Source organism: Rhamphochromis sp. 'chilingali', assembly GCF_963969265.1.
Source record: "Rhamphochromis sp. 'chilingali' genome assembly, chromosome: 12".
Taxonomy (NCBI): domain Eukaryota; kingdom Metazoa; phylum Chordata; class Actinopteri; order Cichliformes; family Cichlidae; genus Rhamphochromis; species Rhamphochromis sp. 'chilingali'.
In genome coordinates, this window is record NC_137939.1 from 35,933,803 (window position 1) to 35,948,113 (window position 14,311).

The following is a 14,311-nucleotide window of genomic DNA, read 5'->3' on the forward strand; positions in this document are numbered from 1 at the left end:
TTTGCTTCTCACCCGTAAACTCTCTCCATACTCTTTCACCTGATTCCTGCATAGGTGGTTGAAGAGGTTTGTCTGAGTCTGTGGTGGGGACGAGTTTGCGGGATAATTTGCATAGTACAGCTTTATGGTCAGTGTCAGACTTTTCATAACCAAACCACGTCCGTGCTACAGAGGGAGCCCCTCGTTTAGTATGAAGGTCCTCGATTTGTTTTGACTGGTCCTTCTGATGGAGCTAGCTGGTTCTGGCTCATCTTCACTGGCCATGCTGGTATTCTCTGTGCCTTCATCCACGTGGTGACTGTAAGCACCATTTATAGTAACTTTTATTTGAGGTAATTTGTTTGATGCATATTCTGAAATTTGATGTTTGAGAATAATGTATAACATCATCATTTCAGTTTATTTTGAAACATCTCAACAGGATCTTGAGCTTTATTGTGAAATGCCCTAATGTGAGATATGACTACGCCTGCACTGTATGGCGACGCATCACAAGCTAGTTGCATAGGATCGAAATGCATTAAAGCATCAGTCCCTAACCATGCAGTCTTTGTCTCTTTCAATGCTTAAACACTGCTCTGTCCATTCCCATGTCTTGTCATTGTCCTCACGTTGATGAAGAGGATATTGAATAAACCTTCCATAATACTTGAGAAGTCCCAGATATTTGCACAGTTGACTCACATTTTGTGGAGCAGGCGAGTCCATCACTGCTTTGACTTTTGATGGTGCAGAAAAGAATAGCTGGGGCTAGTCTACAGTGTCTGTGGAGGCTCCTGTGAGTCACTGGTGTCAATAGTTCTCGTGTTCTCATCAACACACATTTGCAGGTATGCCTGACTGGGATCAGTTTTGATGAATTTCTTTCTCTCCAGCCAAACTTGCAAACAAATCATCGATGTGCGGTACTGGGTATTGTTCTAACTCCAACACTGGGTGTACATTGACTTTGAAATCCCCGTAGACTGTCACTGCATCATCTTGTTTCATTACAGGTACTATAGAAGTGGCCCACTCACTCTGGCTGACTCATTCCAGTACACCACCCTCAACAAAGTCTGTAATTCATTGTCGACCTTTGGCTTAATAGCATAAGGAGCAGATCTTGCTTTTACTTTCAGGTAAACGACTGTCAGGCTTACATCTTCACTGTGCAGCCTTCGGACTGCAGCCCAATCAAGTTTTATTTTTTCCATTCACAACTGACCAACCAGAGAACACCACGTATAATGGCAGTTCCAAAACTGACCATTGGTTCACCTCTATACGTTTTTAAAATGAGGTTGGAGGGCTGCAGTGGTAGGTGATGTAAGGTCTTTTTTTTTTGGGGGGGGGGGGGGGGGGGGGGGGTAATTTCGGAAGAATTATGTCATGAAGCTTGCCAGTTTTGTTTTTAGATTTATCTGTGGTGAATATAAAGTTTTATATTTTAAAAAATCCCTTAAAAGTGTTGTTTAGTGTTTCATGGTCATATATTGTGTTCCCAGACACGTCTTTAACAGCACATACTGTTGTTTTTTCCTTTTAACTAGTTAGCCAGAAATCGACCAGATTTATTACTATGTTCAAAATTTTGCAAGCAAAGTCTTTCTACTAAGAGTCAAACCTTAAATACTGTATGTGTAGGTTTAGGATGGAGAAAGGTTCGGGCACGTGAAACACAAGGAGAGCACAGGCAGGAACTTCTGCAACAGAGGAGAGAAGTATCACTGGACTGGGAAACAAGTGAGTGGGTTGAGTTCAGTAGTACTTGTGGATGGTATGTCCTTACCTGTAGATGCAGGCCGACTGGCATAGGAGGGGTAGCTGTGAGAGTGTCCAGGGGAGGAGTATGCAGGTGAGATGGATCCAGGTTCCAAGGGGTCCAGAGGGGAGATATATCCACAGTTGACACGACGGTCAGGAGGGCAGGCTGAGCAGCAGGTGAGTGTGAAATCGTTTGTCTGCAGGTAGACCGATAAGCGCGACAGGAGATCGCTCTGGAGACAACTGGAGATGGAAAAACGTTAATCCAAAAACAGGGGAGCATGAATAACGAACACAAGGAAGTCCGAGTTACCACCAACGGTAGCAGGATGGCAGAGGGTGGCAGGCAGCGCTGGTTTAAGAACCCTCCAGATAATGGCCCGGAAATTAGGAACAGGTGATGTGCTGACAAAACTCCACCCCAGGGGACGAGGACGTGGAACTGGTCTCACACCCAACCAGGCACCGTTTGATCCTTCCATATACTTTTCATTTCTGATTACTTTCTCTAAGAATGTGCTTTCTCTTGTTGTCTCTTTTCACTCAGTATGTAAACTTCAGTATTTATCAATCACAGTTCAAAAGTTGGTTTCTCAAAAATGACTTATTCTGGGGTTTTTCAGCATAATAAAATCCAAAAGGTTTCTGTTTCTCTGTCTTTTTGGCTGCTCCACTTACCTCATACACAGGCCCTTTGTTAGTTCTGATTAGATTTAAGATTTGATAATAAATTAAATTATAGCAAGAATATCTATCATCCAAAGCACATAGATTAAACTCTGTCACTTTGTGGTACATTACACCCACAAAAGCTGAGTTTTAGGCCTTTTACTTCACCTCTGGTTGGAGCTGAGACGAGGGATCTCGGTCTTCTTGACATTTTCAATGCAGGTTCAAAGGGCAATAGCTTCACTTTCCAGGCCAAGCACCCCATCTGTAGGCACACATGTTCATCTTCGAAGTGTACTTTTATATAATTAAAGGGAGGATTTTGGAGTGGCTTGACTATCATACTGAGTTCAGATCAAACTGGCCCAGGAAACAGAATAAATTTGGCATCTCTGTTTCAAATCTTCTGAAGTTTTGTTCTGTTCTAAGCCTATTAACTCCGAGGGTAATTGAATGCAGCTTACCTTCACGTCGTGACGTGTGGCTGTTACCATGGACACGAGGCAACGACAACGAGTGAGGAGTGAGTGTCACGGATGTGAAGTAGCTAAAAACAGTTAGCGGAGCCCGGGTGAGAAAAAGTTTATCCAATTTTCAAAAAGTTTGTTTGTTTCTCACTTTAGTTTGATAGTTACCGGAAATTAAAAAGCACGTTTTAAACGAGGTTACTTCTGTATGTGGGACTGCAGACATGGTTACCACAGGGAACTAAAACTGAACTGAAACGGAAATAGATGTGAATTTTATTTCAAAGAAAAAATAACTTAAATCTTGAATCTTTGAAAAACACACAGAAAAATAAAAATATAGAGCTGATAAAAACTCAAAACGACATTTTAAATAAAGAAAAGTGGAATTAATGAATAACGGGGGGACTACAAGAACTGTTGGCTTCCATTTATTCTTAAAAATAATTGAAAACATTTTATATAATCGCACCGAAGCTGCAGAGCGTGGCCAGAAGGTCCCACACAAACAGATGCTTCTACCCACGTGATGATAACATGCCCAGAGACAGCAGGGACACCGCCATGAAACTAAACTATTTATTGTATTCAAAGTTTCCTTACATTTTAAAAGTAAATGAGGTGTTGTCCAGCTCAATACGCACTACTCATTTCCAGAGCAGAACTCTGGCATTTTAAAGTTGTGTTTAAGTTTGTTTTTACAGAAGATTTTTTAGCCTCTTTTTTTAAACAATAAGAAAATACTGACAACAAGATCGAATTTGATTGAATTATTTTAATTAGCAAAATTGTTTTTAAAAAAAAGTAGACAAGATGCTATTACAAGTGCTTCACGTGAGAATGTAAAATCATATCAAACAGGCAGTATAACAATATAAAGAAGGTATAAAATCAAATAAAACATATTACACATGAACGTTACCCAGATGCCTGTCTAAGCAGATGTGTTTTAAGCTGCGTAGTGGGGGAGGTAAACTCTTCCACAGCATTGGAGCTGGTGTGCTTTTCTCATGTTTTTTTTCATGTGTGTGTTTATGTGCAAACTTCAGGCGCACATAAACATAATTAACCTTAATCCAGGAGGAGCACAGCCCTGATGGAGCAACAAGTTGCTGCTTCCGAGAAGCTTCTGTAAGTTCTTTACACTCATTCAAAAACTACACACACAGCTGAAGAAAATACAAGACAAGCAAAGAGCTAGTTGTCTAGACAAGACTGTCAGGGAGTTCTGGAGGTTTCTTCCTGTTAAAAGGGAGTTTTTCCTTCCCACTCTCGCCAAAGCCTTTGCTCACAGAGGGTCGTCTGATTGTTAGCTTTTCTCTTTTTCTCTTGATTACCCCTTTAAAGTCTGAACCATGAAATAACTGACAGAAAAATCTAATTTATTTAAAATAGAGGTTTAGTTTTGTTTGAAATCTATTCTGCAATTTATTAAGATTTTTCTGAGAGAAAAATTCCCACCAATGATGTAGAAGTCTCAAAAGCTCAAATACGAAACATTAGATGTTCAGGGGTTAATGTAGGCTCTTTACCCTACAATGTAAAGCACTGTAGGGTAAAGCTGGGGGCTTTGAGGTCGTCTTCACCTGTTCTCCTTCTTCAGGCCCAAGTCCTACAGGAGCAACTCTCCAGAAGAGATTCGACTGTTAGCCATCGCAGAAAACTTCCAGCGTCAGTACTCGCACTTGTGTCCTGACCGCAAACCGCTGCTGCTCTGTCCTGTAAACGAATGTGGAGTAAAGGTAGGTTTATCTCACTCAACCTTTTTGTCTCTGAAGAACAGATCCCATCGGACCTTCACATCTGCAAACACCCTAAATACTTTCTGCATCGCCGTCTGTCTCTTCTCATATTCAGAAGTTTGTGTCGACGTCTCTTCGTCCAACGCCGACCATCCACTGTGAACTGTTCGACTGGCAGGGCTGTGCCTCTTTTGTGGCCGACTTCCTGTCGTTGGTCCCTCTGGATCCGCCCGTGGAGCCGGTCAGAGAAATGTTTGAGTTTTAGGAGCAAACCAAATATTTTTTGTATTCTGTGGTTGAGAGTTAAAGCACATGTTAGAGAGGACTTCTTTTATTCTGCTGTTTCTGATTTGTGAAACCGTAATTTTCATCATTCAGATAATTATTGCATATAATGTAATTCTAATATGACAGGCTGCTTGTGTTTAGCTGCACATTAACTGCGCGTCATCCTGTCATGTCTGTATGCAGACACCTCACATGACCAGCAACTGATGATGTCACACTCAGAGAAACGTGTTTCTGAGAAGCTGAAACTGGAGCTGGACTTGGTTCTGTTTGTACTCTAACAGAGATCATTTAGCAGACAGATCGGTGCAGCATCTGCAGGGATGAGGAGTGTTTAGGTGAAGAGAGAGTTCAGCCCGAAGGCAAAGAAAGTTCATCTACACCCAGCAGCCTCTCACCTGCTCAGCTCCATGTCAGACAAACACATGGTCAAGACTTCCTCGGTCCTTGTAGATGAGATCAGAGGAGAAAGTTCAGACTGCTTTAAGCTGATAGAAAAGAAACAGCAACTCAGATTTGGAGTACAGTGACCCAGCCTGTGCTAACAGCCACTGCTCCTGTGCAGCATCTGGACATCTTCACCTGACTGTCATGCCTCTGAGAGACTCAAGTGCAGATTTTAGAGAATCAGGATGTTTTCCACAGCTTCACTTGTCAGACGCTCGTCTTTCTTTTATATACAGTCATTGTTCTGAACATGTTTCAGCTTTTCAAGATGGTGGATGACAAAAGAAACAAGGCTGCAGAACCTAATCATATTCACATCAATAAATGCACACACGCGTGCACCTTCTCTCGGTGTGTGTCTGATTGTGCGTGTCTCCCATTGCAGCCGAAGGTCCTTTCCTCTCCCACCTCGGTGCTGCAGAGTCAGAGAGCCACGTGTTTTGAGTATGCCACTCTGCTGTGCAGCCTGCTGCTCGGCGAAGACTACGATGCCTACTGCGTCAGCGGCTACGCCGTCAAAGAGATGTGTCTGCTCGATCAGAGCATGCAGCAGTGCCCCCTGCTGGACCCCGAGGTCAAGGTAAGTGCGTGCAGCGTGCACATGTGGTCGACAATCAGATTGTTGACTGCCAGATGTGAAAGTGACTTCTTGGTTGTGTGTTTGCGTGCAGGCTGTGCAGGATGTGACCCCAGAACAGAAGGACCAGGATGATAAATACTCAGTGAAGCTGCAGCTGCAGCTCAAGAGTCGTTTTCTGGCCGAGCAAGAGAAGAAGAAGCAGGAGGCTGAAGCTGCGCTGCTTGTAAAACAAAAACAACAAGAGGTAAAGTGATCTTTTCTCTACAAGAGCGACTGCATCTATGCTGCAATAAAGGCTCTCATGAGATATGACATTTATAGGCTAAGAGTCACATGCACAGGATCTATGTAAGAAAGTCTGTTTACAAGACGAGGTGGTGTTTACCCTGCAACAGCAGCTCATCCTGGGTGCCTTTAACATAAGCTTGTCTGTCTTTTACTTTCTGTTAATTAAAATTAAGTGTAAGATCATATAAAAGCATTTACATAATTTAATTTGACTTTTAAACTGTAGCTATTTTTCCTCCTTTGTGTTTTTCATGTTCATCGATGTATCTCATGTGTTTTCTGTTGGATTTTTATGAGACTGGTTTGAAGTGTTATACAAATTCACTGAATATTCTGACTGAAGATCAGTAATGATGGTGTATGTTGTGTCATCACTATGAATTCTCTGTGCGAGCAGGAGAAAGATCGGCAGCTGGCCGACCCGCTGCGAGGCCTGCGGGTGCACTGCTGGGTGCTCGTGCTGTCGGGCTGTCGGGACGTCCAGGAGAACGTCTTCGTCGACCCTCTGACTGGGATCAGCTACCCCACCAACAGTGACAACTTCCTGGGCATCGAGAGTGTGTGGAACAACCTCAACTACTTTGTGAACATGCAGGACTGCAGTAACGGCTGTGCTGTGAGTCCATGTGCACGGTTAGAGTCAAAATAGCAGAGGCAGAACGGAGCAGGTTTGATGAAATATTCTGCGTGTGTAGGACATGATGTTTGACCTGGATGATTTGAAAACGTGGGAGCCAGTCTTGTTTGGAGCATCAAGCAAAAAGCAACTGATTCAAGAAGTCCTGAAGAGAAAAGAGGCTAAAGTGATGGGCAAAGGGAACCTGGTGCAGGTACCGAATGCATGTGTGTTTCTCTGGGTGTCAGAAAGCAAAAACCTTAGCTGATTGAAATTTGTATGTTCTCCTCAGCAGGCCTGGAGCTCTTCTAGCTTTCATACATATAAGCCCTAATGTCCTGAAAGGAAAATCAGAAATCAAGAAAATCTCTGGCTCTTTGGGGACAAGGTGCATTAAAATGTGCTTCCAGGCTGTGATACACAAATGGCAGCAACAAGCATGGAGCAGGGGTCAGCTGTATTTCAGTATATTTGATCCACAGTTATTATCATCAAAAAATACCACATATACCACCCAGAAGAAGTCAAAATACTGCTGTAGAAGCTGTAAATAGATTCTCCTGGCTAGCCTACGGGCTAAGAGGGACTCACATAAAGTCCCTCCTAATTTAAAGCTCTGGTTCAGACTGACATTTATAATATAACAAACTTTTATTTTCTAAATCCCTAATAGAAAAAAAAGGAACTTACCTAACTCCAAAGAAAATCAAATATACAAAGATAATCTACCTAACGAGCACATAAACGTGAGAAAACGAGGGATCACAAAACAAAAGGAGCCCACAGAGACAATCACAGCAGCGTGAGCCCGCAGAACCCAGTGAGTCGGCACGCAGTCAGAATCGCTCCACAGACCGCTCTAATGACTGATCACCCAATCAGGACAGAGGAGGTGGAGCCTAATGCCTCATTTGGGATTTAACAATAAATACAACAATGTACGACCGAGACAGTCGTACATTTTTACTTCATTAAAGGAAATTTAAAGGAAATATTTGACCTCTCTGACTGAATGACAAATGAAAGGATGAGGCTCTTAAACAGTTAGTACACACTTACTTCCTGCTATCAACAACTCTGTTAACAACAGTTCTTCTTTCAACATTAGTAATTTAAACACTCAAACGAGACTCTCAGAGTGAAACGCTGGCGTCCTGTGCTGCAAAAGTTATGCTGATATTTTCAGCTCTGTGTTGTCATTTCACTTCTTTTCATTTATTTTTTAGTACATTTCTATTAATTTCCTGAGACGAACTGATTCAGGTCATTTTGTGAATTTAAATTTAAATTCCAGCTCCAGCAAATGAAACACGATTTTACTGTGAATACAATAAATGTAAATTGAACTTTCTTTGTCTCGAAGGAGGGCGTGCCCAAAGTTTTGGAGATGCCGAGATCCTGGGTCAGCTACATTGCCATCTCAACAGAAGGTAGGCTCTGTTTGTACGAACATTACCTTGTACATTGTTCACCAGTTTTACTTCAGCTTTAGGAGTTCAAGATTTAACCTCTAGAACCCAAACAGACGTCACCTGATGCTGTCAAACCTGCACAAATACTGCCTCTTCTTTATTATTCAGCCCTGAAGAACCGCTGGCCAGGAGGAAAGAAGGTGATCCGCTACAAACAAGCCCAGCTGGAGAGGTTTGCCACGTCCAAAAGGTTATACGGCGTTGTCACACGACTGATCAAATACAAAGACCGAGGCTGTGAGTGCCAGAGAAACACGCTTTTCTGTCTTCATGTAGACGTGAATGTGCTTTTCTTTACAAGGAAAAAAGGGGAATTCATGAGTTTCTGGAAAATCTTTCTCAATCGATTTGGTGCAGTTCTCCAGCAGGAACGTCTCCCAGCAGCGCTCCTCATGCACTCCTCAGACGTTCTCAGATTTCTGAGATTTTCTCAGTGTACTAATCTTTTTAAGTTGATTTGTAAAATATGTAGTTTTTGATATTTTTAATAAATTAGACAACTTCTTTTATATTTTTAGTTCGTTAGTGAGATGATTTATGGTTGTGTTGTTTGTAATGAGTAACCTGTGAGTGTGCATTGAAGGCACTGAGGTCGCCACGGTGAAGGAGTGGTATCAAGGTAGGAGCGACTTCCTGGAGGAGAAGGAGGTGGACAATATCAATAAGATCACCACAGAGCGCTTCAGACATGGAAGAAAACGTCACCTGCTGTGTAAGCTGGCTTTCTGCAGCCGTCCTCAGAGGCGCTGTGTAGTAACATTTTTCATGTTAGATCTTAATACAGTGCAGCCGAAGGCACCTAAAATACATCTGACAAACACCAGCAGCTGTTTTATTCTAGAAATCATCAGTTTAAGAAAGTTTGACTCAGCTAACATTACAGCTCGGCTCAGGCTGAACATCCTAGGTAACACGATGGCGTCATAATCTGTGATATAGATAAGAGCCGATGGGCCCTTTTTAGCTGCTCAGCGTCTGATTGTGGAGTTTGCAGACAAACAGACAAAGAGAGACTTCATGTGTTATACCATCAGTCTAAGTCGGGGGTATTACTCATTCCAGAATGACTTGTCGTTAGCCAATGAGCATGCAGTTTGATGGTCATACCCTCCCCCAAAACAGAAACAGCAGTGTTCATCACGAGCTCTCAGTACGGGACTTCGTAGTCCAGTGGGCAATGTTATGATGGCGATGTCTGTCTTTTACACAGTCTATGACTGAGTTTTGGCGTCAGCTGCAAGCTCCCGAGCAGCTCAGACATGCAACTGAACGTTGTCACTTGCTCCATGTGTGAGCCTTCAGCAGCTTTGGAGTGAGCAGGAAAATAGTGACTCATTCTAAATGATAATGTCAGAGAAGTGATGAACGAGTGAGCTGAGAGTAGGTGTGTTTCTTTTTCGTTCAGTTTTGAGGGTCAAATCACTTACTGTGGGCACTGAGGTTGAAATGCACTTCAGCGGTGCTCGCGTTGACGACCTGGTGCGGAGGGTGCTGTCGCCGAAAGAATTAATCGAGCTCTTCGAAGGCCGGAGCGACTTCCTCCATTACCGGCACGTCTACTTCAAAAAACATATCCAGCTGCTCAGCGAGAACTCACACATGGAGGAAGTGCCCATACTGGTAAATGACAGGAAACAAACACGCAGATCACTTCGTAAATCTTCGTAAAGATTGCTTTGTTTTTAAAAGCCACAGGATGCTTATGTGGATGTGTTTTGTTTGTTTTGTTTATTGCTCATTCAGAAAGTGGTAGAGCGTTTCCATAGAAACGGCTCCAAACCAGCCAATGAAGACGTGGCTGAGCGAGTGTTCCTGATACCAGAGAAACTGATTGAGTTGAACTACCACTTAACGGAGGACCGATTGATCCCTTCAAAGATCAGCTTCATCAAGCCACTGGGCTCAGAAAAAAGGAACGCACAGGAAATCTCTCTTGACATGATCTCCACCTTCCAGGTACACGTCGCAAATGCATGACAATACATACAGCAGATATCACAGTTACATTTTTTCAGTCTAAAAGCTTCTAATCTGCCTCTGGGTTCATGCACTCCACTGATACTTAAGGTGGATCTATCTGCAAAGCCGTTTACAGCCGTAACCCTGCATAAGATGCTGGTGGAACTGATGGAGGTTGAAGAGAAGGTGACTCATCATGTTATGCGGTCGGTGAAAGAGGTAACCACACCCTGGATTAAAAGAGTAGTCCCCACAACGCCTTCATTCTTAAAGTTTTCCCAGGGTAATGAGGAAAAGTACCTGTAAGTTCAGTTAAAGATGTTCTGTATTGATGTGTGAACAGATGAGAAACGTTGTGACCCTCCGTGAAAAGGAGACTAAAGAAATGAAGCTGTGGAGCCGAGCAGCTGCCCTCGTCCACAGCAGGAAACAGAAAAAGGTGAGACACCAGCTGTTTCTTTCTCTGCTGCTCACATTCCCCGACTTTTGTTGCCCCCCTTCCACATTTTTGAGATGTGTTGCTGCCATCAAATTCAAAGCAAGATGTCCCAGTGAAATGCATTTGTATTTTATTTGGATTTCACACAACATTCGACCTCCTTCACAATAGGGGATATCTAACAGCTGTTTTTACAATCTTCGACTACTTTAAGAAAGTTAAACATTTGACTCACTGAAAATTTAGTAGATTATATATCAAATAAAGACTTTTACAAATATTTACACACAGAAATGTTGTTTAAAAGAAGACCAGGTCCCTCGAGATTCCAGATGATTCACATCTGTTAGTTTGATTTTTTCTTAAGTACAAGTAACACAATCAGTTTACATCCAGATTGTGCTCAGGCTTGAATCTGGATAAACGTTCATGGCTAAGAACTTCCTGGTATACTTTTTTTTAATGTGTAATAGACAATGATCTGTTGAACAAGATTGTGTGACTGGCTTTCAGAACTTCAGTGTGTAATGTGTAAATGTTCACATATATCAGAATCAGAATACTTTTTGATCCCTGGGGGAAATTATTTTATTTATTTACTTTTATTTATTTACTCCACATAAAATGTAATAAATAAGCTATATAATGCAAAAAACAACTATTCACATTTAAACTTTTAACTATTTAAATTTTCAGGTTTTTCCTTTTAAACAAATTTAAAGTGAAACAACACAAAATACTGCAAACCACAACACAATAACATATAAATTACAATATGAAAACAAAAAGAAGATGCACGTCCTCTGTCACAGCGGTCCTCAACCTTTTTTGTGCCACGGACAGTTTAATGTAAGACAATATTTTCATGGAGCCTTTAAGGTGTCGCGGATAAATACACCAAAATAAAATGAAACTGCAGCTTTACCTAATGTCAGCGCTACTGTTACTCATTTTATATTAGGATTTAAAAATCTAGCTGGTGTTGGCCTGGGGAGTAACCTTCAGTAATAGTAATAAATCACACACCAATACTACATTCAATACATTACAAAATACATTTTGGGGCATGTATTCTGTAATCTGTAGTGGAATACATTTTAAAACAAACTTCCCATCCAATTCTATTTATAAAGCACTTTAAAATACGCAGCACAGGACCAAAGTACAGAAAATAAGTTAAAAACAATAGAATAAATAAAAAATAAATAAAACACATAATACATAAAAATTAAAACAGCCCTATATTAAAAAAAGAACACAAGATAAAACAGCATAGGCCTTCCCAACACTGGTGGTGAGTCACATGGCAGGGTCAGATGTGGCCCTGCAACAAGGGAGAAGCTGAAAGCAGATTCTTCATTGTCATTCAGTACAGAGAAGGTCCGGAGAGAAGCACAACAGTCTCCACCTATCTAGACCTCCACCTAACACAGTGGAGGCTCTGTCATGGCATGGAGCTGCTTTTTTGCCAGTGGTGTTTGAGATCTTTTAGAGCGGTGGCCCCCAGGCTGTGGAATGCTCTCCCGCCATCATTACCTTGATTGGATTTATTCTTTTAAAAAGCAGCTTAAGACTCGTTTATTAACATTGGCTTTTTTGTATTTCTGTGAAGCACTTTGTGGTTTTTATGCTGTGAAGAGAGCTATATATTGCTATAGATTGGCAACAGTTTTATTTTTTAGCATCGCAATCAACCCAAACACGCGGCCAGTGCAGGAACAACATAGGTGGGGAGGAAATCACCCAGTGGGTCACTATCAGTAGTGGACTGGCCTCACCAGAGCCTGGATCTCATCGTTACTGAAGCAGTGTGAGATGGTCTCCCAGAGAAAAGGACCAAAGGCAGAAACGTGGAGTCTGGGGACGGACTTGTTTTCTGAGTCTGCCTCAAGTGGCCATTAGAGGAACTGCAGCTTTTGATACTCAGGCGGTTTCATTTTTCAGCTCTGGAGTTTAATGATGGATGAGGCCCGCTGTCTATCTGTGGAACCTCTTTAATATCAAAACAGCATTTTAAAAAAATGAATTAAACATCTGTCTTTTAATTTGGAGTAATATTGTCTAAATCTCTTGCTGCTGTTATAGGTTTTGATCTTCTTTGTTATTTTTTTTATCTCAGGTGTTTGTTGCAGTTTATTTTCTTTTTTTTAAATGATTCTTGTTGCATCAATCCTTTTGACTATTTGTGCTTTTTTTCAGGAAAATGGTGAACTTAAAAACATTTTGCAGAAGTATCTGTCTGAGGAGATCGACAAAGACCAAGATGTGAAGAAGGAAGGCCTGAATCCAAATTTTGACATCGAAACAGAGGAGAAAATCAAAATCATTCAAGAACAATACATGAAGGTACCAGTGAAGCCTCACACAGTGACTCTGGGTGACCAGTCTTGTTTGCTGCACAGGTGGGCCTGTATAGTAAAATGGTAAATGGCCTGTATTTATATAGCGCTTTACTAGTCCCTAAGGACCCCAAAGCGCTTTACATATCCAGTCATCCACCCATTCACACACACATTCACACACTGGTGATGGCAGCTACATTGTAGCCACAGCCACCCTGGGGCGCACTGACAGAGGCGAGGCTGCCGGACACTGGCGCCACCGGGCCCTCTGACCACCACCAGTAGGCAGCGGGTGAAGTGTCTTGCCCAAGGACACAACGACCGGGACTGTCCAAACGAACCGGCAACCTTCTGATTACAAGGCGAACTCCCAACTCTTGAGCCACGATCGATGGTTCTGTTGTCTGGCTTCATAGAAGTCATTTTTATTTTTGGATGTTTGATAAGTAAATTCAGGTAAATACACTTTGCAGAAACTTGTTACAATCCGTCCAGGTTCTTGTCCTTTGGTGGACGGTAAAACCTTCTCGATGGGTGCCAGAATTCTTTCCTTTGATAAAACCCTGGACAACGTCTCATCTCAGACTAAAACAGTCATTTGATGTACATCAGTGTTTTCTTTTAGTTAGATTTGTAAGTACATACTGTCCATTGATGTAACAGGATCCAGAATCTGGGGTAAAAATGTGCCAAACTGAACATGTGACCCGGCATGCTGCTTTAACGGAAGATAAAGGCTATAACAGCTTGTTTTAGGCAGATAAACTAAGAGCTGTGCAAGATAAACAAGGACTGTTTGGACTGTGAGTCACACAAAGCTCTTCTAGTAAAGTACAACAATAATATGTGGCTGGAAGTCAGAATGGTGACAACAGAAGCAGCGAGGGTTCAAACAAACTGACATGGTTGTTAAAAATGTGTGTTCAGGACATAGCAGAGGTGGAGAAGACGCAGGAGGGGTTAAAGATGAAATTGGACGAACTGAGAAAACATCGGGAGCGGGACCAGCAGCAGCACTGCAACGAGATAAGAAGCCAAGTTAAAGCCGCCCTGCAGCAGCTGCACATGTACCCACACCCACCTCAGCCCAATTTTCCAAGACACACCCAAAGATTCACGTTTAAAAACACAAACTTATTGTGTGTGTGTGCGTGCGTGTGTGTGTGTGTGTGTGTGTGTGTGTGTGTGTGTGTGTGTGTGTGTGTGTGTGTGTGTGTGTGTTCAGGGATATGCGGAGCGGAGAGGAGACACACAAG

At 42.1% G+C, this 14,311-nt stretch overlaps 1 protein-coding gene across 1 annotated transcript; it reads left to right on the forward strand.

Moving 5' to 3' along the window:
• The first annotated feature begins 2,919 nt into the window (after positions 1 to 2,919).
• ccdc135 (coiled-coil domain containing 135) lies at positions 2,920 to 14,232 on the forward strand. Its single transcript, XM_080898841.1, is given in 18 exon segments — positions 2,920 to 2,986; positions 3,932 to 4,013; positions 4,486 to 4,624; positions 4,740 to 4,865; positions 5,745 to 5,939; positions 6,031 to 6,183; positions 6,625 to 6,843; positions 6,923 to 7,057; positions 8,207 to 8,273; positions 8,424 to 8,552; positions 8,899 to 9,027; positions 9,721 to 9,935; positions 10,059 to 10,271; positions 10,383 to 10,493; positions 10,618 to 10,713; positions 12,913 to 13,059; positions 13,983 to 14,037; positions 14,040 to 14,232. Coding segments are annotated over 17 exon segments (2,223 nt in total). The 5' UTR covers positions 2,920 to 2,986; positions 3,932 to 3,978; the 3' UTR covers positions 14,099 to 14,232.
• Positions 14,233 to 14,311: the final 79 nt, after the last annotated feature.